At 43.4% G+C, this 26,797-nt stretch overlaps 1 protein-coding gene across 5 annotated transcripts in view; it reads left to right on the top strand.

Annotated features, from left to right (window-relative positions):
- The window catches only part of LOC139537732 (protein Jade-1-like), a 217,371-nt gene that overhangs the window by 46,076 nt on the left and 144,498 nt on the right, over positions 1-26,797 (top strand). For 2 of the 5 annotated variants that reach the window (XM_071339420.1, XM_071339419.1), the window contains one exon: positions 24,409-24,566. In XM_071339420.1, the coding sequence (XP_071195521.1) occupies positions 24,409-24,566 (158 nt within the window). Of the gene's footprint in view, positions 1-3,705; positions 3,962-21,523; positions 21,593-24,408; positions 24,567-26,797 lie in introns of those variants that run through there. The other 3 variants (XM_071339422.1, XM_071339421.1, XM_071339423.1) reach the window with 3 other exon arrangements.

The raw sequence follows: 26,797 nt of genomic DNA, 5'->3' as shown, positions 1-26,797 counted from the left end.
ACAAAATTATAATCCACTGAGGATAATGACGTATGATACAGACAGTATGGTAGTGACGTGTTTGTTACTGCAGTAGATTAGGGTCGGGACGATGCCAGTATTGCAATGTTTTTTCCCCCATAGCAAAAATTAAAACACAAAGCAGACCTCATTCTTTGGCCCTTTAAAAACATACTGTATGTAAAATATGGTGTGTTATAGCTTGGAATATTAAATAAATGTGACTCTGGATGACAACATTATGATGTTTGTTTCTAACATTAGGGCTGTTTTCCTAAAGAAGTTCAACCCTCTTAGTGTTTTGTTTCCTTGCTACGATGCTAACGAGTATCACGATACTGGTATCGTCCCGAACCTACAGTAGATATCCTTGTGAGCTGTGCATTGTGGGATGTTTTGGAACCTTTACACCAGGGGTCCCCAACTACATTTAGCTACAGGCAGATTATCATTATTATTATAATAAAAATAAAACAAATTGGAGCTGACGTTCAGGGTGCCGGAACATGATTACAAATCATTTGTACACCGCAAATTGACCGACAGATATAATATTTGACTTAAACATGATCATTTCTAACCTTGATGATATTGGGATATACATACGGTATATATCTCTATTATGTGTTGGAATACTTCAACAGATTTCCTGAATTAAAATCACTTGGAGCTGATTTCCTGGTGTTTTTACGAGTATTATGTCCAACAATCACAATTCTGAAAACTTGGGAGGCCAAATACAATCAAGGGCCGCCAGTTGGGGAACCCTAAACCCTAGTGCATTACTTTTGACTAGAGCCCTATGGGCCCTGGTCAAAAGTAGTGCACTGTAGAGTGAATAGGGTGCCATTTGGGATGTAAACCCATGACTTGTGCAAAAGGCCTTGCTTTTTAGGAGGATGTCCACATCTTCGTATTTTAGTTGAAAAAATATATTTTTTAAACAATTTACTAAACCAAGTAAATCCAGTGATGATATGATGATAGGTTTGTTGGCTAAATATCAGGTTGGGTACCTATAGGCACCATGCGATTCTAAATGACCAGGTCAAAAGTAGTGCACTATATAGGGAATATGGTGCCATTTGGGATTAATCCTGGAATAGAAAAATGACTTGAAGCTCCTATAAAGTAGTACCTACAGTTGAAGTCGGAAGTTTACATACATCTTAGCCAAATACATTTAAACTCAGTTTTTCACAATTCCTGACATTTAATCCTCGTAAAAATTCCCTGTCATAGGTCAGTTAGGATCACCACTTTATTTTAAGAATGTGAAATGTCAGAATAATAGTAGAGAGAATTATTTATTTAAACTTTTATTTATTTAATCACATTCCCAGTGGGTCAGAAGTGTACATACACTCAATTAGTATTTGGTAGCATTGCCTTGTTTAACTTTGGTCAAACGTTTCGGGTAGCCTTCCACAAGCTTCCCACAATAAGTTGGGTGAATTTTGGCCCATTCCTCCTGACAGAGCTAGTGTAACTGAGTCAGATTTGTAGGCCTCCTTGCTCGCACACGCTTTTTCAGTTCTGCCCACAAATTTTCTATAGGATTGAGGTCAGGGCTTTGTGATGGCCACTCCAATACCTTGACTTTGTTGTCCATAAGCCATTTTGCCACAACTTTGGAAGTATGCTTAGGGTCATTGTCCATTTGGAAGACCCATTTACGACCAAGCTTTAACTTCCAGACTGATGTCTTGACATGTTGCTTCAATATATCCACATAATTTTCCTACCTCATGATGCCATCTATTTTGTGAAGTGCACCAGTCCTTCCTGCAGCAAAGCACACCCACACATGATGCTGCCACCCCCGTGCTTCACGGTTGGGATGGTGTTCTTCGGCTTGCAAGCCTCCCCCTTTATCCTCCAAACGTAACGATGGTCATTATGGCCAAACAGTTATATTTTTGTTTCATCAGACCAGAGGACATTTCTCCAAAAAGTACGATCTTTATCCCCATGTGCAGTTGCAAACCGTAGTCTGTGTTTTTTATGGCGGTTTTGGAGCAGTGGCTTCTTCCTTGCTGAGCGGCCTTTCAGGTTATGTCGATATAGGACTCGTTTTACTGTGGATATAGATACTTTTGTACCTGTTTCCTCCAGCATCTTCACAAGGTCCTTTATTGTTGTTCTGGGATTGATTTGCACTTTTCGCACCAAAGTACGTTCATCTCTAGGAGACAGAACGCGTCTCCTTCCTGAGCGGTATGACGGCTGCGTGGTCCCATGGTGTTTATACTTGCGTGTTTGGAATTTGCTCCCAAGAATGAACCAGACTTGTGGGGGGCTACAATTTTTTTTCTGGGGTCTTGGCTGATTTCTTTTGATTTTCCCATGATGTCAAGAAAAGAAGCACTGAGTTTGAAGGTAGGCCTTGAAATACATCCACAGTTACACCTCCAATTGACTCAGGCTAATTGACATCATTTATCAGAAGCTTCTAAAGCCATGACATCTTTTTCTGGAATTTTCCAAGCTGTTTAAAGGCACAGTCAACTTAGTGTATGTAAACTTCTGACCCACTGGAATTGTGATACAGTGAATTATAAGTGAAATAATCTGTCTGTAAACAATTGTTGGAAAAATTACTTGTCATGCACAAAGTAGATGTCCTTACCGACTTGCCAAAACTATAGTTTATTAACAACAAATTTGTGGAGTGGTTGAAAAACGAGTTTTAATGACTCCAACCTAAGTGTGTGTAAACTTCCGACTTCAACTGTACATTCCCTTCCAGTTGATTTTTAAGGGCAGGCTGCTGAAACTAGGGTTTGAAAATGTCCTGCTTATTTCCACCTGATTTTGGGCAAACCTGTGAGTTTATTGAAAGTTCCAAGAATCTTGCAACCCTGGCTGAAACTAAAGCTACTCTCAGTAATTATAATGTTTCTCCTGCATGGTGTTCAATTCAAGCTCAGTCAAAGTTGAGCCCTGTTACTTGTTGCTTCAGACATTTGGCTAGGTAAGTGTGGAGGATGGTATGTGAAGTAGGCCCTAACTACGCTTGCACTGGTCTGTTATAAAAAGGAAGGAGACTTTTGAGCTCTCCATAATTAAGTATATGAACAACTATACAAATATATATTTTTCTACTTTCAAACTACTACAGTAGGCTATATTTGCAAGGATCTTGTCATTGTGTCAGAGGGATTTGATTTGAAGTGTACTTCCTTAGATTAGTCTGGAGCAAGGACGCAGTGTAAACCAGTCGTGTTGTAACTGGTTTTGACAATTCAAAACCGAGGCTTTAGGGAAATTCCTTTGTTGTGTCTCCGGAGTATGCTGTGACAGTTGTCACCACATTACCATCATTGGCATGGGCACACTGAACCTTTCCTCAGACTTATAGTACAGCCTGACAAAATAATGTTTTTATTCATATGGCTCATGTTCATTTGTGGAACTTTGCTTATTTACCGCTTGATAAATAGCTGCTGGCTAAAACAGGGAAATGGAGTGATAAAACATTGTATTCTCCTGTGTTTGACAGTGAATCTGTCAGAGTGAGGACATGTAAATAATCAGGTTAATATTTAGTGGAATAATGCCTGATGAAGGATTGTTTGTCTTGATCGAGGTACATAGGTGGGATTCTATTTAATATGTGTAATGTTAATTTATCAGGGCTCTGTAGGGTTCAGTTTCCAAACGTTTCTGTGACAGTTTTAATATGTACTTGGTGTTTTTTCACAGCAGAGCTGTACTCGAGAATGACTGATATTAGGAAACAAGATATCTCCCACTCTACACCCAGAGGAAGAAAGTTGCCTTTGCATAGTATGCAGGTGTGATACTTGCACACACAGGGACTGCCTGAGAGACGAGAGAAGGGGTGCGAGGGCTTTCATCTCAAACCCAACCGGAGCCAAGAAGACGAGATGGATGAGGAGCCTGGATTCACTGTTCTCTTCTCTGTTCTCAGGAGCTGGCAACCAAGACACACTCACTGGTAAAAACGAAAATACTTATGAGTGCAAGCATCCAATCTGGCAGTGTGTGTTTGTTTCTCGGTCATGTGTGACACCCCCTATTTTACTCTGCATTCTTCCGTGATATTCATGGCAGCGGATCTGATGGTTGGATACCTGGGTGGGGTGGGCAGCTTTGGCTGGGATTTTTTTTTGCTGAGAGAGAGAAGGATAGTGAGGAAGAGGGAGCGAGAGAAAGAGTCACAAACAGCGTCTTTTTTACTTTTTCCTGCACTTCAAAGCAGCAATCTAGGTTTTTACCAAGGACCTGGTAACTGTAGGGGTAAAGTGCCCCAGTGTTGGTGCTGCTGGCTCTGTATGCCTAATTGATGCATAAGAAACTCCACTCCATGTTTCTCTCTGATAAGTGCAAATCATGCTTCCACAGCCAATTCTGCATTATTGCTGCACCGGCCTCTCAAGGACATTGTGAACTATTCAAGGGAACAGAGTTTTCATTTAAAAGCCGTTTTAAAGAACTTTAGCAACTTTTCAGAGTAACTTACTCTGAGAAGAAATGTTCGCCAGAAAAGCAGAAAGGGAAGATTTTTAAGTTGACATTGGACATATCTGCAGCATCTTGCCCTCTTAGGCCTACATTTGTGATGCAATCAACCCTAATATGGCCTCATGTATTTAGCAGGCCATAATGTATGGGCCAGTTGAGTTGGCATACCTTAGCACTGACGCTTGATATTGGGTTAAAAGGTAGACCAGACTCAAGTTCTCCCACCTGTGCAGATTAAGTAGGCCATCTTGCCTTTTCAATGCCATATTAAAAATACAGACAGTGTCGCAATACTACGAATGCTGATTTTTGCATTCCCTGTGCTGTGTGGGCATTGGCTCATTGTTGTACCTTCGTCTCTTTGACCCATTTTTTAATACTTGAATGTCAGAGAGGGATGACATTCGCAATTGCAATCTGTCTGAATTGAGCGTGCAGTCAACGGGAGCTGTAATTGAGGGAGGCTACTGTGGTACTGAATGACATGACCTTTGAATGAGGCTTGCAATTAAAGTGAATAGAATAGCATTTCTCAGTCAACTATCATTCACAGCGGGTTGTGAAGAAGCCTGTAGTTAACTGAAGAAGACTAAATGGGCTCATTTCAGAGATAAAATGTTACAGTAATAAGACTGAAATGTAAAAAAATATATATACAGTACCACTCAAAAGTTTGGACACCTTTTCTTTATTTGTACTATTTTCTACATTGTAGAATAATAGTGAAGACATCAAAACTTTGAAATAAGACATATGGAATCATGTAGTAACCAAAAAAAGTGTTAAACAAATCAAAATCAATTTGATTCTTCAGAGTAGCCACCCTTTGCCTTGATGACAGCTTTGCACACTCTTGGAATTCTATCAACCAGCTTCATGAGATAGTCACCTGGAATGCTTTTCCAACAGTCTTGAAGGAGTCCCCACATATGCTGAGCACTTGTTGGCTGCTTTTCCTTCACTCTGCGGGCCAACTCATCCCAAACCATCTCAATTGGGTTGAGGTCGGGTGATTGTGGAGTCCAGGTCATCTGATGCAGCACTCCATCACCTTCCTTCTTGGTCAAATAGCCTTTACACAGCCTGGAGGTTCACCTTCCAACAGGACAACAACCTTAAGCAAATAGCCAAGACAACGCAGTAGTGGCTTTGGGACAAGTCTCTGAATGTCCTTGAGTGGCCTAGCCAGAGCCGTGCTTGAACCTGTTCGAACATCTCTGGAGAGACCTGAAAATAGCTATGCAGTGATGCTTCCCATCCAACCTTACAGAGCTTGAGAGGATCTGCAGAAAAGAATGGGAGAAACTCCCCAAATACAGGTGTGCCAAGCTTGTAGAGTCATACCCAAGAAGACTTGAGGCAGTAAACGCTGCCAAATGTGCTTCAACAAAGTTCTGAGTAAAGGGTCTGAATATTTATATAAATATGATATTTCAGTTTTTTTTTATATAAGTTTGCTAAAATGTCTAAACCTGTTTTTGCGTTGATATGATGAGGTATTGTGTGTAGGTTAATGGGGGGGGGACAATTAAATCAATGTCAGAATAAGGCTGTAATGTAACAACTAGCTTAACGTAACAAAAGTCAAGGGGTCTGAATAGGACCTGAATGCACTGTAAATGTACAGTTTGGAAGAGTCTTGGTGGTTCCAAACTTCTTCCATTTAAGAATGATGGAGGCCACTGTTCTTGGAGACCTTCGATGCTGCATAAATGTTTTGATACCCTTCCCCAGATCTGTGCATCAACACAATACTGTCATCGGAGCTTTACGGTTTTTGCTCTGACATGCACTGTCAACTGTGGGACCTTATATAGACAGGTTTGTGCCTTTCCAAATCATGTCCAATCAGTTGAATTTTACCCCAAGTTGATTCCAATCAAGTTGTAGAAACATCTCAAAGATGATCAAGGGAAACAGGATGCACCTGAGCTCAATTTCAAGTCTCATAGCAAAGGGTCTGAATACTTATGCAAATAAGGTATTTCTGTTTTTTATTTTAAGAAATATATATATATATATATATATATTTTTTTTTAAACGTCTCAACCTGTTTTTCGCTTTGTCATAATGGGGTATTGTGTGTTGATTGAGGAAAATGTTTTATTTAATCAATTTTAGAATAAGGCTGTAACGTAACAAAATGTGGAAAAAGTCAAGGGTCTGAATACTTTCCGGATATGTGTGTGTGTGTTTGCTACAGATGTACATTTGACAAAGACACAGCATAAGGAAATGGTAGGCCGGCTATATTGTCCATGCATAAGAGTGACTGGCTTCTCTGCCCTACATGCTCTTCTGTGCTTCTGTTCAGGGAGTGTTACTCAAAGGATAGCATTTAGCTATAGCCTAGCTGATCTTTCTGCCCACTCATCACATCCATCGTGAGCTTGGGGTTATCCAGCAAGCCTGTGGAAATCCTCCCTGCCTCTCCAGAGGGAATAACTTCGCCTCGGAACGGGGAAGGGCGGACTTTCCCGACCTGATCTCAGGGATGGTTCAGCACGCGCTGAGCATGCGGTCCCCTCTCTCATTTTCAGTCGGTCTGTCTCTCCCGCCTGCCCTGGCCCATACTCTGTTCTATGTCCAAGAGCTTGCTCCCTTTTAAACATAGAAGAAAAGTTACTGGAAGAACATCAGGCAGGGAAGCTTTCCAGTTGGTCTGATGTCTTGGGAAAAGATGGAATTTTATTTTCTCTGTCTTGTTCCTTATGACATTCCATAAAACACTGGTTTTGCCAGCCGTGTGGATTGGAGGCTCCTGGGCCTGGCCTCTTCCTTGGCCACTGCTGTGGTGAGTCCTGACGCCAAGACGGTCCAGGTGACGGTCCAGGTGACGGTCCTGGTGACGCTCCTGGTGACGAGGGAAGGTCAGATGTGTCCGGTGACTGAGACTCCACTCCCAACTGATGCGCTGGTGTGGCCAGGGATGGGGAAGCTGGGGAGGGGGGGGCGGGGTGCTGCCTTCTCTGAGGCATAGAACCATGTGGAGCTTCCATTGTTGGTCAATTTCATTTTAATTCAGTCAATTCCATAACTCAACTGAAATTCCAATTTCATTTTTTTCCTCATAGAGAAGCATTGAGGAAAGTGAAATGGTATTAACCCATACCCTGGGGGCTTCATTACTGCTCATCATGCTGGATATGGAAGATGGGCCGTGTGGGTTTTCGTGTGGAACTGGATGTGGAATTTGACAGGATGAAGAGCTGGACAGGACAGTGGACTACTGGTGAGATGAGCTGTTCAAAATGATATGGTATTTCATTTTGTTTCGTCTATTTAAAAAAAAAAAAATATTTAACCTTTATTTAACTAGGCAAGTCAGTTAAGAACAAATTCTTATTTACATTGACGGCCTAACAGGGAACAGTGGGGTTAAACTGCCTTGTTCGGGGGCAGAACGACAGCTCGGAGATTCGATCCAGAAACCTTTCGGTTACTGGCCCAACGCTCTAACCACTAGGCTTCCTGCCGCCCCAAAATGCAAGCATCCAAGACATTCACTGCATTTGAGTCCAACCCTGATGTTCCAATTACATGTTCTACCAACTGAGCTACAAAGGACCATGAAGAAAACGCTCGGTGTCGTGTGTGTGTGTGCGTATTTTTGTGGGGGTAGGGAATAGTGTTGTGTGTGTGTGTGTGTGGTTGGGGAGGCGAAAATCCATCATCAGTGTGGTTCCTGGCCCACGCTGTGTCTCTCACTGCTGGTCCTCTACTATTGGGCCGTGAGTCACTGGGCTAATGCGGTAAGCATAAACCAAATCAATATGAAATAATAATTATCAATATGAAATAATATTTGTCACATGCTTCGTGAACAACAGGTGTAGACTAACAGTAAAATTCTTACTTACGGGCCCTTCCCAACAATGCATAGAGAATAATAATAACAGGAGGAATAAATACACAATGGGTAATGATGACTTGGCTATATACTCTGGGTACCAATACCGAGTCAATGTTAGGGGTACGAGGTAATTGAGGTAGATTTGTACACATAGGTAGGGAAAAGTGACTAGGCAACAGGATAGATAGTAAACAGTAGCAGGAGCATATGTGATGAGTCAAAAGAGTTAGTGCAGATAGTCTGGGTAGCTATTTGGTTAACTATTTAACTAACTATCAGTCTTATGGCTTGGGGGTAGAAGCTGTTCAGGCTCCTGTTGGTTACAGACTTGGTGCATGGGTTAGTCACACTTTTCAGCTTTTCTGTCAGGTGTACTCTCTGTTTTGGGCCAAATAGCATTCTAGTTTGCAATTTTTTTTGGTAATTACTTGTAAATTCTTTCCAATGTGTCATGTAATTATCTTTTAATTTTCTAATGATTTGGTTGGGTCTAATTGTGTTGCTGTCCTGGGGCTCTGTTTGTGTTTGTGAACAGAGCCCTGGGACCAGCTTGCTTAGGGAGCTATTCTCCAGATTCATCTCTCTGTAGGTGATGGCTTTGTTATGGAAGGTTTGGGAATCGCTTCCTTTTAGGTGGTTGTAGAATTTAACAGCTCTTTTCTGGATTTTGATAATTAGTGGGTATTGGCCTAATTCTGCTCTGCATGCATTATTTGGTGTTTTACGTTGTACACAAAGGATGTTTTTGCAGAATTCTGCATGCAGTCTCAATTTGGCGTTTGTCCCATTTTGTGAATTCTTGGTTGGTGAGCGGACCCCAGACCTCACAACCATAAAGGGCAATGGGTTCTATAACTGATTCAAGTATTTTTTGTCATATTTTTGTTATATTTTATGTTCCTTTTGATGGCATAGAATTCCCTTCCTGCCTTGTTCCTCAGATCGTTCACAGCTTTGTGGAAGTTATTTGTTGATATACAGTGGGGAGAACAAGTATTTGATACACTGCCGATTTTGCAGGTTTTCCTACTTACAAAGCATGTAGAGGTCTGTAATTTTTATCATAGGTACACTTCAACTGTGAGAGATGGAATCTAAAACAAAAATCCTGAAAATCACATTGTATGATTTTTAAGTAATTAATTTGCATTTTATTGCAAATTTGTCTCCTGTTTTGTGGATTGGGGTGATCAGTCCTTGGTTCCAAATATTGGGGAAGATGCCAGATCTGAGGATGATGATAAAGAGTTTAAGTCTAGCCAATTTAGAATTTGTTGTCTGTATATTTTATAATTTCATTGAGGATACTATCAACCTCACAGGCATTTTTGGGTTGGAGGGTTTTTATTTTGTCCTGTAGTTCATTCAATGTAATTGGAGAATCCAGTGGGTTCTGGTAGTCTTTAATAGTTGATTCTAAGATTTGTATTTGATCATGTTTTTGATTTTGCTGTTTGTTCTTTGTTTTAGAACCAAAAAGATTGGAGAAGTGGTTTATCTGTCCATCTCTGTTTTGGATAGATTATTCTTTGTGTTGTTTGTTTAGAGTTTTACAATTTTCCCAGAAGTGGTTATATTCTATGGATTCTTCAATTACTTTGAGCTGATTTCTGACGTGTTGTTCCTTCTTTTCCTGTAGTGTATTTCTGGATTGTTTTAGTGATTCACCATAGTGAAGGCGTAGACTCAGGTTTTCTGGGTCTCTGTTTTTGGTTGGATAGGTTTCTAAATTTCTTTCTTTCTTAGGTTTTTGCATTCTTCATCAAACCATTTGTCATTGCTGTTTAATTTTCTTAGGTTGTCTGTTTGAAATGTTTAGATTTGATAGGGAAGCTGAGAGGTCAAATATACTGTTTAGATTTTCTGCTGCCAAATGTACAACTTCACTATTACAGTGAAACCTTTTGTCCAGGAAATTGTCTAGAAGGGATTGAATTTGTTGTTGGCTAATTGATTTTTGGTAGATTTCCACACTATTTTCCTTCGATCGATTGTAAATCTTAATATTATTCAGTTCCTTTGGCTTTGATGCCTCATGATTGAGCATTGCTCTGTTCAAATAGTGTGTGATTTTTCTGTGATCTGATAGGGGTGTCAGTGGACTGACTGTGAACGCTCTAAGAGACTCTGGGTTGAGGTCAGTGATAAAGTAGTCTACGGTACTACTGCCAAGCGATGAGCTATAGGTGTACCTACCATAGGAATCCCCTCGAAGCCTACAATTGACTACGTACATACCCAGCATCCGACAGAGCTACAGGAGTTGTGACCCGTTTTTAATTTTTTTACATTTTATTTCACCTTAATTTAACCAGATAGGCTAGTTGAGAACACGTTCTCATTTGAAACTGCGACCTGGCCAAGATAAAGCAAAGCGGTTCGACACATACAACAACACAGAGTTACACATGGAATAAACAAACATACAATCAATAATACAGTAGAAAAATCTATAAACAGCATGTGCAAATGAGGTAGGATAAGAGAAAGGCAATAAATAGGCCATGTAAGGCGAAGTAATTACAGTATAGCAATTAAACACTGGAATGGTAGGGTGGACAGAAGATGAATGTGCAAGTAGAGATACTGGGGTGCAAAGGAGCAAGATAAATAAATACAGTATGGGGATGAGGTAGATTGGATGGGCTATTTACAGATGAGCTATGTACAGGTGCAGTGATCTGTGAGCTGCTCTGACAGCTGGTGCTTAAAGCTAGTGAGAGAGGTAAGAGTCTCCAGCTTCAGAGATTTTTGCAGTTCGTTCCAGTCATTGGCAGCAGAGAACTGGAAGGAGAGGCGGCCAAAGGAAGAATTGGCTTTGGGGGTGACCAGTGACATATACCTGCTGGAGCGCGTGCAGCTGCTGGTGAGGGGATTGAATTGGTTATGTTGTCGTAGTTGTGTCTAGGGGGCATATGGGGGAGGGAATGCTGTCACCTCCAAGTACAGTTGAAGTCAGAAGTTTACATACACCTTAGCCAAATACATTCAAACTCAGTTTTTCACAATTCCTGACATTTAATCCTCGTAAAAATTCCCTGTTTTAGGTCAGTTAGGATCACCACTTTATTTTAAGAATGTGGAATGTCAAAATAATAGTAGAGGGAATGATTTATTTCAGGTTAATTTTTTTCACCACATTCCCAGTGGGTCAGAAGTTTACATACACTCAATTAGTATTTGGTAGCATTGCCTTTAAATTGTTTAACTTGGGTCAAACGTTTTGGGTAACCTTCCACAAGCTTTCCACAATAAGTTGGGTGAATTTTGGCCCATTCCTCCTGACAGAGCTGGTGTAACTGAGTCAGGTTTTTAGGCCCCCTTGCTCGCACACACTTTTTCAGTTCTGCCCACAACTTTTCTATAGTATTGACGTCAGGGCTTTGTGATGGCCACTCCAATACCTTGACTTTGTTGTCCTTAGGCCATTTTGCCACAACTTTGGAAATATCCTTGAGGTCATTGTCCATTTGGAAGACCCATTTGCGACCAAGCTTTAACTTCCTGACTGATGTCTTGACATGTTGCTTCAATATATCCACATAATTTTCCTACCTCATGACGCCATCTATTTTGTGAAGTGCACCAGTCCCTCCTGCAGCAAAGCACGCCCACAACATGATGCTGCCACCCCCGTGCTTCACGGTTCGGATGGTGTTCTTCGACTTGCAAGCCTCCCCCTTTATCCTCCAAACGTAACGATGGTCATTATGGCCAAACAGTTCTATTTTTGTTTCGTCAGACCAGAGGACATTTCTCCAAAAAGTACGATCTTTATCCCCTTGCGCAGTTGCAAACCGTAGTCTGGCTTTTTTATGGCAGTTTTGGAGCAGTGGCTTCTTCCTTGCTGAGCGGCCTTTCAGGTTATGTCGATATAGGACTCGTTTTACTGTGGATATAGATACTTTTGTACCTGTTTCCTCCAGCATCTTCACAAGGTCCTTTATTGTTGTTCTGGGATTGATTTGCACTTCTCGCACCAAAGTACATTCATCTCTAGGAGACAGAACGCGTCTCCTTCCTGAGCGGTATGGCGGCTGCGTGGTCCCATGATGTTTATACTTGCGTACTATTGTTTGTACAGATGAACGTGGTACTTTCAGGCTTTTGGAAATTGCTCCCAAGGATGAACCAGACTTGTGGAGGTCTACAATATTTTTCTGAGGTCTTGGCTGATTTCTTTTGATTTTCCCATGATGTCAAGCAAAGAGGCACTGAGTTTGAAGGTAGGCCTTGAAATACATCCACCTCCTATTGTCTCAAATGATGTCAATTCGCCTATCGGAAGCTTTTAAAGCCATGACATAATTTTCTGGAATTTTCCAAGCTGTTTAAAGTCACAGTCAATTTAGTGTATGTAAACTTCTGACCCGCTGGAATTGTGATACAGTGAAATAATCTGTCTGTAAACAATTGTTGGAAAAATGACTTGTGTCATGCACAAAGTAGATGTCCTTACCAACTTGCCAAAACTATAGTTTGTTAACAAGAAATTTGTGGAGTGGTTGAAAAACGAGTTTTAATGATTTCAACCTAAATGTATGTTAACTTCTGACTTCAACTGTAGGTGTTTGCCCCCCTGTGTGCTGAGGGTGTCAGGTTCTTGTCCAGTTCTGGAATTTAGGTCACCACAGACTAGCACATGTCCCTGAGCCTGGAAATGGTTGATCTCCCCCTCCAGGATGGAGCAGCTGTCATCGTTCAAGTATGGGGATTCTATTGGGGGGGATATAGGTAGCACACATTAGGACATTTTTATCTGTTGAGATAATTTCCTTATTAATTTCTATCCAAATGTAAAACGTTCCTGTTTTTACTCATTTAATAGTGGGTTAGGTCTGCTCTATACCAAATTAGCATGCCCCCTGAGTCTATTCCCTGTTTCACACCTGGTAGTTTGGTGGATGGGACTACATGCTATCTGTAACCTAGAGGGCAAGCAGTGAGTCCGTCTCCTTTATAGCATGTTTCTTGTAGTTTCTTGTAGGATGACAATGTCTGTATTTCCAATTTCTTTGATGAAGTCTGGTTCCTGCTCTTTAGGCCAAAGGCAGATGACCTCAGACCTTGTATATTCAAATCAAATCAAATTTTATTTGTCACATACACATGGTTAGCAGATGTTAATGCGAGTGTAGCGAAATGCTTGTGCTTCTAGTTCCGACCATGCAGTAATATCTAACAAGTAATCTAACCTAACAATTTCACAACAACTACCTTATACACACAAGTGTAAAGGAATGAATAAGAATATGTACATAAAGATATATGAATGAGCGATGGTACAGAACGGCATAGGCAAGATGCAGTAGATGGTATAGAGTACAGTATATACATATGAGATGAGTAATGTAGTGTATGTAAACATTGTATAAAGTGGCATTGTTTAAAGTGGCTAGTGATACATTTATTACATACATTTTTCTTTTTTAAAGTGGCTGGAGTTGAGTCAGTATGTTGGCAGCAGCCACTCAGTGTTAGTGGTGGCTGTTTAACAGTCTGATGGCCTTGAGATAGAAGCTGTTTTTCAGTCTCTTGGTCACCGCTTTGATGCACCTGTACTAGAGGTCGACCGATTAATCGGGCCGATTTCAAGTTTTCATAACAATCGGAAATCGGTATTTTTGGGCGCCGATTTGCCGATTTAAAATTTTTATTTTTTATTATTATTATTATATATATTTTTTTTACACCTTTATTTAATCTTTATTTAACTAGTCAAGTCAGTTAAGAACACATTATTATTTTCAATGACGGCCTAGGAACGAGGCAGAACGACAGATTTTTAACCTTGTCAGCTCGGGGGATCCAATCTTGCAACCTTACAGTTAACTAGTCCAATGCTCTAACACCTGATTACATTGCACTCCACGAGGAGCCTGCCTGTTAGCGAATGCAGTAAGCTAAGGTAAGTTGCTAGCTAGCATTAAACTTATCTTATAAAAAACAATCAATCAATGACTGTCATTGCTCCAATGTGTACTTAACCATAAACATCAATGCCTTTCTTAAAATCAATACACAAGTATATATTTTTAAACCTGCATATTTAGCTAAAAGAAATCCAGGTTAGCAGGCAATATTAACCAGGTGAAATTGTGTAATTTCTCTTGCGTTTATTGCACGCAGAGTCAGGGTATATGCAACAGTTTGGGCCGCCTGGCTCTTTGCGAACTATTTTGCCAGAATTTTACGTAATTATGACAACATTGAAGGTATGCCACCCGTTAGATAAAATATGGAACGGAATAAACGTTTTGTTTTCGAGGTGATAGTTTCCGGATTAGTCAAAGGTATATGGTTTAGAGAGAAATAGTCGACGCGTTATAATTCCTGTAATAACTTGCGGCTGAATTTGAAAGGGGTTCCTTCGTTATTTTACCGTTCATGTCTTCCATAGAGAATGTCTTGATCTACTTCAAATAAGGTCTGTGTTTCGTGCAGGCTTAAACCGCCTCGACGTTTTGATACCCGTGTAAATCTCACTATGATAAGGTAACGTTTGTCAACATATTTTCATAAATCCACTCTACATTTTTTTAAATCTTCGCTTATAATTAGTCAATATTGATCAGAGTTACCTTGTCCTATGGATATCTACACAGTTATAAAATTGGCACGGTGATGTAAGCCTACACGAAACACAGACCTTATTTTAAGTGAATCTAAAAATATCCTATGGAATAAATGAAGGAACCACTTTTCAGATTTTGCTAGAAGGTGTCATGGGAATTATGACTCGCACTTTGGTCAATTCTTACCATGCCCATTATTAAAATAGGATTTCCTGCATATAGAAATTAAAGTTTTTGTTTTCAACATTCATCACAGGTAACTTAAACTCTATTTTTATTCAAACAGTTGAGAGTATTTGTCTCCTAAGCAGACTCTTCAGTATCATTGTCACTTAAGAGCTGTGTGCGTGTGTGTGTATTTATGTATTATATTAAGTTAAAATAAAAGTGTTCATTGTTCATTCAGTATTGTTGCAATTGTCATTATTACAAAAATGTGTGTGTGTGTATTATATACTATATATTTAAAAATATATATTTTTTAATAAATCGGCCGATTAATCGGTATCGGCTTTTTTTGTCCTCCAATAATCGGTATCGGCATTGAAAAATCATAATCGGTCGACCTCTAACCTGTACTGACCTCACCTTCTGGATGATATCGTGGTGAACAGGCAGTGCCTCGGGTGGTTGTTGTCCGTGATGATCTTTTTGGCCTTCCTTTGAAATCGGGTGTAGGTGTCCTGGAGGGCAGGTAGTTTGCCCCCGGTGATGCGTTGTGCAGACCGCACTACCCTCTGGAGAGCCTTACGTTTGTGGGTGGAGCATTTGCTGTACCAGGCGGTGATACAGCCCGACAGGATGCTCTCAATTGTGCATCTGTAATGGTTTGTGAGTGTTTTTGGTGACAACCCAAATTTCTTCAGCCTCCTGAGGTTGAAGAGGCGCTGCTGCGCCGCCTTCACCACGCTGTCTGTGTGGGTGGACCATTTCAGTTTGTCCGTGATGTGTACGCCGAGGAACTTAACTTTCCACCTTCTCCACTACTGTCCCGTCGATGTGGATAAAGCGCTGCTCCCTCTGCTGTTTCCTGAAGTCCACGATCATCTCCTTTGTTTTGTTGACATTGAGTGTGAGGTTATTTTCCTGACACCACACTCCGAGGGCCCTCACCTCCTCCCTGTAGGCCGTCTCGTCGTTGTTGGTAATCAAGCCTACCACTGTAGTGTTGTATTCCAGGATGAGATAGTAAAAACTTTGTGTTCCATCGTGTCTAGTCTTGTTTTTGTGTGGTTTAGGCCTGTACCATTACATTAGGTGTGAGCAGAGTATGTTGAGCATCTGATACATTCCTCTTAGGTCACAGGATGGGGCTTCTCTCTCTGTATCTCTGTCTCTGTCTCTCTGTCTCTCTCTCTCTCTGTGTTGCTTTTCCCTCCACTTAAGTAGTTTTTTTCTCAGCCTAAATGGCCTCGAGACTGGATGCGGGCAGCAGCACTGTAGCAGCAGCACCGTAGCAGCAGCACTGTAGCTGTAGCAGCAGCACTGTAGCAGCAGCATTGTAGCAGCAGCACCGTAGCAGCAGCACCGTAGCAGCAGCACCGTAGCAGCAGCACTGTAGCTGTAGCAGCAGCACTGTAGCAGCAGCACCGTAGCTGTAGCAGCAGCACCGTAGCAGCAGCACTGTAGCTGTAGCAGCAGCACTGTAGCAGCAGCACTGTAGCAGCAGCACCGTAGCTGTAGCAGCAGCACCGTAGCAGCAGCACTGTAGCTGTAGCAGCAGCACTGTAGCAGCAGCACCGTAGCAGCAGCACTGTAGCAGCAGCATTGTAGCTGTAGCAGCAGCACTCTAGCAGCAGCACTGTAGCTGTGGCAGCAGCACTGTAGCTGTAGCAGCAGCACTGTAGCTATAGCAGCACTGTAGCTGTAGCAGCAGCACTGTAGCTGTGGCAGCAGCACTGTAGCAGCAGCACTGTAGCTGTGGCAGCAGCACTGTAGCTGTGGCAGCAGCACTGTAGCAGCAGCACCGTAGCAGCAGCACTTCAGCAGCAGCACCGTAGCAGCAGCACCGTAGCAGCAGCACCGTAGCTGTAGCAGCAGCACCGTAGCAGCAGCACAGTAGCTGTAGCAGCAGCACCGTAGCAGCAGCACAGTAGCTGTAGCAGTAGCACCGTAGCAGCAGCACAGTAGCTGTAGCAGCAGCACCGTAGCAGCAGCACCGTAGCAGCAGCACCGTAGCAGCAGCACAGTAGCTGTAGCAGCAGCACCGTAGCAGCAGCACAGTAGCTGTAGCAGCAGCACCGTAGCAGCAGCACAGTAGCTGTAGCAGCAGCACCGTAGCAGCAGCACAGTAGCTGTAGCAGTAGCACCGTAGCAGCAGCACCGTAGCAGCAGCACCGTAGCAGCAGCACAGTAGCTGTAGCAGCAGCACCGTAGCAGCAGCACAGTAGCTGTAGCAGCAGCACCGTAGCAGCAGCACAGTAGCTGTAGCAGTAGCACCGTAGCAGCAGCACCGTAGCAGCAGCACCGTAGCAGCAGCACAGTAGCTGTAGCAGCAGCACCGTAGCAGCAGCACAGTAGCTGTAGCAGCAGCACCGTAGCAGCAGCACAGTAGCTGTAGCAGCAGCACCGTAGCAGCAGCACAGTAGCTGTAGCAGTAGCACCGTAGCAGCAGCACCGTAGCAGCAGCACCGTAGCAGCAGCACCGTAGCAGCAGCACCGTAGCAGCAGCACTGTAGCAGCACTGTAGCATTAGCAGCAGCAGAACTGTATCAGCAGCAAACTGTAGCAGCAGCACTAGCTGTGGCAGCAGCACCGTAGCAGCAGCAGTGTAGCTGAAGCAGCAGCGGCACTGTAGCAGCACTGTAGCAGCAGGAGTGTAGCAGCAGCAGTCTGTTTCTGCTCTCTTGACTCCTTATGGAGTTGTCATGAGACTCATGTTTGGCATGACAATGGAGTAGGCAAAAGCACTAACAGATCTGGGACCAGTCTACAAAAGTAGTGTACTACATAGGGAATAGGGTGCCATTTGGGACACAACCCTCATCGTCCTGCATCTTGGTGCAGCGTGGTCAGGACTGCATTTACCCACTTTCCTGTCCCATGCCGTCACTATTCTCAATTTACATCTATCTTCATAAAGTAGAGAATGATGAAGGTGAGTCAGACCCATTGAAATAGTCACACAAATTAGTGTCGTTACGTGCCCTTTTATGGGACTCTGACACTGGCACTACCATGGAAACTAGGCTCATTAGCAAAGAGGGAACAACAACTTGTACTTTTTTTTAAACATCAACTGCTATTGTCCTCCTTCACGGTTCACATCCCAGCAGCACTGGGCCATGTCTTGTTCTCTGAAGCTGAAAACACTTTGTAACAGGAAACAGAAATGAGTGTTGTTATTGGACACGGTCAGGTAGCAGTCTACCTCCTTGGTTCCAAAAGGTTTTCTCACATTGTTTAGTGAGAAGAACATTATGCATTTCTAAATGTTGTCTTATTCATACTTATTGAACAACAACACCCTGGATGGGAACATGCAGACTTTCCAGTTGCAGTGAGACACATTACATTGCTGAGTTGAACAGAGTTCTGTTCTGTGGATCTCTCTCTCTGTCTGTGTCTCTGTCTCTCTCTCTCTCTCTCTCTCTGTCTCTCTCTCTCTCTCTTTCTCTTTCTCTTTCTGTAGTGTGATTTGTAATTCCTCTCAGCCTCTCATCCCCTTGCTCCCCATGTCATCACTAAGATGACTAAAATCACTAAGATGTCATCACTAGATTAGAGTTAATGAGAACCCTGCTCGCTACGAAAACATAACTCACATCCCAGCCTGCCTGGGGTTACATCCTCAGTCAGCTACAGAGGTGTGTGTGTGTTTTCTCCCCTGTTGGTACTGAAGTTAATAGCTGTAGGTCATTGCAGTGTCCTTTCCCTGGCCGTTAATGCTGTGTACAGGGGATGGTACAGGATGGGGACGCACTGTCCTACTGTCCTCATTATTATACACACCTGACAAGCCTCTGCCTGGGCGTCGCTCGTCCGCACGCTCGTCCTTAGCCCCCCCCCCCCCCCCCAGACACACACACACTGTTTGATATAAGAGAGGCAGGGAAAGATGAGAAAGAAGAGTAGAGGGATGGGGTGAAAGGAGAGATGGATGGGGAAAGGGGGATGGAGAGATGGATGGGGAAAGGGGGATGTAGAGAGGGAATGGGTTGAAAGGGGGATGTAGAGAGGGAATGGGGTGAAAGGAGAGATGGATGGGGAAAGGGGGAGGGAGAGAGGGAATGGGGTGAAAGGAGAGATGGATGGGGAAAGGGGGAGGGAGAGGGGATGGGGTGAAAGGAGAGATGGATGGGGAAAGGGGGAGGGAGAGCGAGAATGGGGTGAAAGGAGAGATGGATGGGGAAAGGGGGAGGGAGAGGGAATGGGGTGAAAGGAGAGATGGATGGGGAAAGGGGGAGGGAGAGATGGATGGGGAAAGGGGGAGGGAGAGAGGGAATGGGGTGAAAGGAGAGGGAAAGATGGATGGGAAAAGGGGGAGGGAGAGATGGATGGGAAAAGGGGGAGGGAGAGATGGATGGGGAAAGGGGGAGGGAGAGGGAATGGGGTAAGGGGGAGGGAGAGCGAGAGGAGTGGACCTTGTAATTCTGTTTCCCTGACATTAATTAGCTGTGGTTGGTTTGTTTAAACACAGGGCAGTAAAAATGAATCACTCCTTTCCTGTGTGGGCTGGTTCCAGACATAAGCGGTCTCACTCTGGTCTCAACTTAATGTTGGGAGTTATAATAGTATAATACACTAGGTGCAAGTTCAAAATTGTTGTTAGTCACTCTCACTCAGATTTGCATAAAATGTGTTACAAAATAGCAAACATTATCGACGCCCCATGGCAAAATGTCTGGAATTGCAGGAAATTAACTTTAAAAAATAAATAAAAAAAGTTATCTCCACCATCAAGAGGGGGACCACTAAATTGTTTTGCCTGCTTGGTGGACAAAAACCAAATCTCGCTTAAGGTCCCCAAAAGGCTAGAGGTGGCCCGCCTCTGCTGCTGGGTGTTGGAGAGAGAACAGGAGATCATCCTGACTGTCCTCCCCCAGCTTTGGTCTGCTGAAGGAGAGGAGGAGTGTTCATCTTGGCCTCGACTGACTGTCTGACACACACACACACACACACACACACACACACACACACACACACACACACACACACACACACACACACACACACACACACATTTTCTCTTTGCTCTCTCCGTCCCACACACACACTCTCACACACACTCCCTACATTGCATTATCTATTTGTGCTGGCAGACACCCTTGTCGGCCAAGGCAAGTTCCACTCGGCTGTCTGCCTGGGGTTTTACATATGGCCTTTTCATATACTGTACAGCCTGGGGTCTCGCTCTCTCTCTCAGCCTCTCGCTCTCTCTCTCAGCCTCTCACGCGCTCTCTCTCTGCTTCTCGCTCTCTCTCCTTCTCGCTCGCTCGCTCTCTCTCTCTCTCTCAATTGAATTCAAGGGGGTTTATTGGCATGGGAAACATATGTTAACATTGCCAAAGCAAGTGAAGTAGATAATATACAAAAGTGAAATAAACAATAAAAATGAACAGTAAGCATTACCAAAAGAATAAGACATTACAAATGTCATATTATGTATATATACAGTGTTGTAATGATGTGCAAATGATTTAAGTACAAAAGGGAAAATAAATAAACGTACATATGGGTTGTATTTACAATGGTGTTTGTTCTTCACTGGTTGCCCTTTTCTTGTGGCAAAAGGTCACAAATATTGCTGCTGTGATGGCACATTGTGGTATTTCACCCAGAAGATATGGGAGTTTATCAAAATCGTGTTTGTTTTCGAATTCTTTGTGGATCTGTGTAATCTGAGGGAAATATGTGTCTCTAATATGGTCATACACTTGGCAGGAGGTCAGGAAGTGCAGCTCAGTTTCCATCTCATTTTGTGGGCAGTGTGCATATAACCTGTCTTCCCTTGAGAGCCAGGTCTGCCTACGGTGGCCTTTCTCAATAGCAAGGCTATGCTCACTGAGTCTGTACATAGTCAAAGCTTTCCTTAAGTGTGGGTCACTCACAGTGGTCAGGTGTTCTGCCACTGTGTACTCTCTGTTTAGGGCCAAATAGCATTCTAGTTTGCTCTGTTTTTTTGTTAATTCTTTCCAATGTGTGAAGTAATTATCTTTTTGTTTTCTCATGATTTGGTTGGGTCTAATTGTGTTGCTGTCCTGGGGGTCTGTTTGTGTTTGTGAACAGAGCCCCGGGACCAGCTTGCTTAGGGGACTCTTCTCCAGGTTCATCTCTCTGTAGGTGATGGCTTTGTTATGGAAGGTTTGGGAACCGCTTCCTTTTATGCGGTTGTGGAATTTAACTTCTCTTTTCTGGATTTTGAAAATTAGCGGGTATCAGCCTAATTCTGTTCTGCATGCATTATTTGGTGTTTTACGTTGTACACAGAGGATATTTTAGACTCAATTTGGTGTTTGTCCCATTTTGTGAATTCTTGGTTGGTGAGCGGACCCCAGACCTCACAACCATAAAGGGAAATGGGTTTTGTAACTGATTCAAATATTTTTAGCCAGATCCTAATTGGTATGTCGAATTTTATGTTCCTTTTGATGGCATAGAATTCCCTTCTTGCCTTGTCCCTCAGATCGTTCACAGCTTTGTGGAAGTTACCTGTGGCGCTGATGTTTAGGCCAAGGTATGTATCGTTTTTTGCATGTTCTAGGGCAACTGTGTCTAGAATTAATTTGTATTATTAGATCTAGGTGCTGCTGTAGGCCCTCCTTGGTTGGTCTCTCGCTCGCTTTCTCTCGAGTTGGATAGGGGTGTCCTTCCTGTGTCATGAGTGAAACTGTGATTCATGTGTTTTCTGTGTGCGCCAGGTTAATGCCATTAATGTCTCTGTTGGAATGTCTGTGTGAGAGGTTGGGGGTGGAGTTTACTGTCGGGATGTTTATATTGGGGTACAGGTATTCGAAGAAGGAAAAGGCCAAATATGTATTGTTGAATTTTCTGTTTGCTCAGGCAAAGTTGGCTATTTGGCTAACAAGGAAGAACAGGGTAAAAGGTGGAGGGATAACAGACCCAGGTCTCTGCGCCACTTAGGGTGGAATTTGAGATATAGAGATGTTTCAGGAGATATGGTGTGTCGGGGGGGCCGTCTGTACAGCTGGGGAAGATGGGTTGGATATACGGTTGTAGAAGTGGTGAGGTTTTGGTTATTGTGATGTGTTGTTTTGTGTCATGGGGTAGAGTGCAAGGTGAGTACGCAGTACAGGGGATATTTGTTTTTTAAAAGGGGGGTGGTGGTAGTGAGGTGTTAATGAAATGAGGATGTATCATTAAAGAAAGTCAAAGTCTCCCTCTACCTAACCCCTACCTAATACTACCGAACCACTACCTAACCACTACTACCTAACCTCTACCTAATACTACATAACCCCTACCTGATACTACCTAACCCCTACCTAATACTACCTAACCCCTACCCATTACTACCTAACCACTACCTAACCACTACTACCTAACCTCTACCTAATACTACCTAACCCCTACCCATTACTACCTAACCACTACTACCTAACCTCTACCTAATACTACATAACCCCTACCTGATACTACCTAACCCCTACCTAATACTACCTAACCCCTACCCATTACTACCTAACCACTACCTAACCACTACTACCTAACCTCTACCTAATACTACATAACCCCTACCTGATACTACCTAACCCCTACCTAATACTACCTAACCCCTACCCATTACTACCTAACCATTACCTAACCACTACTACCTAACCTCTACCTAATACTACATAACCCCTACCTGATACTACCTAACCCCTACCTAATAGTACCTAACCCCTACCCATTACTACCTAACCACTACCTAACCACTACTACCTAACCTCTACCTAATACTACATAACCCCTACCTGATACTACCTAACCCCTACCTAATAGTACCTAACCCCTACCCATTACTACCTAACCATTACCTAACCACTACTACCTAACCTCTACCTAATACTACATAACCCCTACCTGATACTACCTAACCCCTACCTAATAGTACCTAACCCCTACCCATTACTGCCTAACCACTACCTAACCACTACTACCTAACCTCTACCTAATACTACATAACCCCTACCTGATACTACCTAACCCCTACCTAATAGTACCTAACCCCTACCCATTACTACCTAACCACTACCTAACCACTACTACCTAACCTCTACCTAATACTACATAACCCCTACCTAATACTACCTAACCCCTACCCATTACTACCGAACCACTACCTAACCACTACTACCTAACCTCTACCTAATACTACATAACCCCTACCTGATACTACCTAACCCCTACCCATTACTACCTAACCACTACCTAACCACTACTACCTAACCTCTACCTAATACTACATAACCCCTACCTGATACTACCTAACCCCTACCTAATAGTACCTAACCCCTACCCATTACTACCTAACCACTACCTAACCACTACTACCTAACCTCTACCTAATACTACATAACCCCTACCTAATAGTACCTAACCCCTACCCATTACTACCTAACCACTACCTAACCACTACTACCTAACCTCTACCTAATACTACATAACCCCTACCTGATACTACCTAACCCCTACCTAATAGTACCTAACCCCTACCCATTACTACCTAACCACTACCTAACCACTACTACCTAACCTCTACCTAATAGTACCTAACCCCTACCCATTACTACCTAACCACTACTACCTAACCCCTACCTAATACTGCTTAACCACTACGGATGGGGAGGATTGTGTAGTGAATGTGTAGTTTATGTACTACTCAAGATACACAAGAAAGTGTTCAGTAGAAAAAAGGTAGTGTTTCCCGTAGTAATCAGGTAGAGATGTTTACTACTTGATGTTGGTAGTAAATAAGTAGTCATTATTTTTTGGCTCTGCACGGTGCCATGGGCCCGTGGCTGATGTCCTTGAGTACTTTTATTCATGGGGTTGGGGATCTGTGCTTATTATGGGATGGATAACATCAGTGCTGCTCCGCAGGCCTTTGGCAGGGCACAGGGTTGGGTCTCTCTGAAGACACTAGGTGCGTCCCAAATGGTTCTGTATATAGTGTACTACGTTTGACCAGAGCCCTATGACCTTTACTGATGACCTTTGTTGGATGTTGAAATGTAAAATGCCCCTTTTTATGCTGGCTTTGTATACACAAATACTGTGTAGTGTTAATTGGAACTTTTATTTGACCGCTGCCAACTGCAAAAGTACTTGTTTTGTGCTTACAATATAACCCTTAAATGAACCTAAATGGGACTGCTGCATTCAATGTACAGCCTGAGAGATGGTCATGTTTAGCCTAAAACCTGTCATTTCTTCTCAAATTCAAACTGCTATACAGATGCAAATGATTGTGATAATTTCACTGAATATCTCTGTCTTTCTCTGTTGTATTGTGTCAGGTGTCAACCCTCTCTTTCTGTTTCCTGTCAGGTGTTCCGGACGGACTTCATCACAGCCATGAAGCTGCCAGACTCGGCCCAGCTGGGCCACGATGACTTCTACGTGCTGTCAGACCCCTGGAGACAGGAGTGGGAGAAGGGGGTCCAGGTCCCTGCCAGCGTAGACGCCATCCCAGAACCTGTCGTCAGGTAGGGACAATGCTGACTGTTTGAATGCTTTGACTGCTCTAATACAGTACGACCATGGAACATCCACACTTAAAGGGATACTTCGGGATTTTGGCAATGAAGCCAGTGGCGCAGTGGTCTAAGGCACTGCATCTCAGTGCAAGAGATACGGTCGCTGGTTCGAATCCAGGCTGTATCACATCCGGCTGTGATTGGGAGTCCCATAGGGCGGCGCACATTTTGCTCAGCGTCATTAGGGTTTGGCCGGGGTCGGCCGTCATTGTAAATTAGAATTTGTTCTTAACGGACTTGCCTAGTTAAATAAAGGTTAAATTAAACAATTTAAAAAATATTATTCCACAGATTCAGTGATTCAATAAAATATTCAGATTCAATAAAATATTCCACAGATTTAGTGAAGTCATTTTTATGTCTCTGTGTCCAGTATGAAGGAAGTTAGAGGTAGTTTTGCAAGCCAATGCTAACTAGCGTTAGCACAATGACAGGAAGTCTGTGGTGTCTATTAGCATGCTAGCAGTTATCATAGACTTCCAGTCAATGTGCTAATGCTAGTTCATCTGAACTATATCCTCAAATATACCATTAAGCACACTCTGAACACACTGACTGTCTGAATGCTTTCATTTATTTTGAGAAGTGTGAACCCTATCACACACTAAAATGTCACTACCAATATTTAAATACTGATGGAGCACAACCACACTGAACACTGACTCTCACACACATGCATTCTGATACTGCTGTAGCTGAAGCCAGGCAGACGCACACACACACCTACATGCAGGATACCCTGTCCCCTAGCACACACACACACACACACACACACACACACACACACACACACACACACACACACACACACACACACACACACACACACACACACACACACACACCTGCATGCTCAGCGTTGCCCAGTCTTTGACTACCATCGACAGACCCAGACAGACAGACAGACCCAGACAGACAGACAGACCCAGACATACAGACCCAGACATACAGACCCACCCATACAGACAGACATACAGACCCAGACATACAGACCCAGACAGACTCAGACAGACCCAGACAGACTCAGACAGACCCAGACAGACAGACTCAGACAGACCCAGACAGACAGACCCAGACCAGACTCAGACAGACAGACCCAGACAGACAGACCCAGACAGACAGACCCAGACAGACAGACCCAGACAGACAGACCCAGACAGACTCAGACAGACAGACAGACCCAGACAGACTCAGACAGACCCAGACAGACCCAGACAGACAGACTCAGACAGACAGACCCAGACAGACTCAGACAGTCTCAGACAGACCCAGACAGACAGACAGACCCAGACAGACAGACAGACCCAGACAGACAGACAGACGGTGGTATCTCAGTAGAGTTCCTCAGTGTTGCCAGGCCTGCATGGTGATAAACCCACAGATCAGCGACACACAGCAGCCGGAACAAAGGGGGGCACACCTGGACACACTGCCCCATCCCCCACCACACCACACTCATGTTTGCTCGCTCCTTGAAGCACAGGGCCTTGACAAATGGATCTCCACCCCGCCCTATTCTGGGCGAGGTCCCATGCTGATGTGGTTTTGAGTCCCAGGTTGTGTAGGTCGTCCTCCAACTGGTCGGACGATCTGGCTCTCGGTCTTCCTCTTGGCCGTGGCCAGTTGGGGGATTGCTCCTTTAGGATGAGGGCAAGTTCCAGAGGTGGGTTTGATCTGACCAGGTGACTGAACAGTCACAGTCGGGGAGGTTCTGACCAGGGAGTTCTGGATGTGGTCCCACCATGTGATGCCGTGTAGACATCCAAACAACATGTGAGGTCCAGGGTGAGGGTCCATGACACACAAACACACACACCTTTTACAGGTTATCTCAGCTGGAGCATGTGTTCTAGAGATTAGGTCAGGTCAGCTGGAGAATGTGTTCTAGAGATTATGTCAGGTCAGCTGGAGAATGTGTTCTAGAGATTAGGTCAGGTCAGCTGGAGTATGTGTTCTAGAGATTAGGTCAGGTCAGCTGGAGTATGTGTTCTAGAGATTAGGTCAGGTCAGCTGGAGTATGTGTTCTAGAGATTAGGTCAGGTCAGCTGGAGTATGTGTTCTAGAGATTAGGTCAGGTCAGCTGGAGCATGTGTTCTAGGGGTCAGGTCAGGTCAGCTGGAGAATGTGTTCTAGAGATTAGGTCAGGTCAGCTGGAACATGTGTTCTAGAGATCAGGTCAG

This window comes from Salvelinus alpinus, chromosome 13, assembly GCF_045679555.1.
Source record: "Salvelinus alpinus chromosome 13, SLU_Salpinus.1, whole genome shotgun sequence".
Classification (NCBI taxonomy): Eukaryota; Metazoa; Chordata; class Actinopteri; order Salmoniformes; family Salmonidae; genus Salvelinus; species Salvelinus alpinus.
Note: the sequence above shows the minus strand (reverse complement) of the source record. Positions and strands in the feature narration are given on the sequence as shown.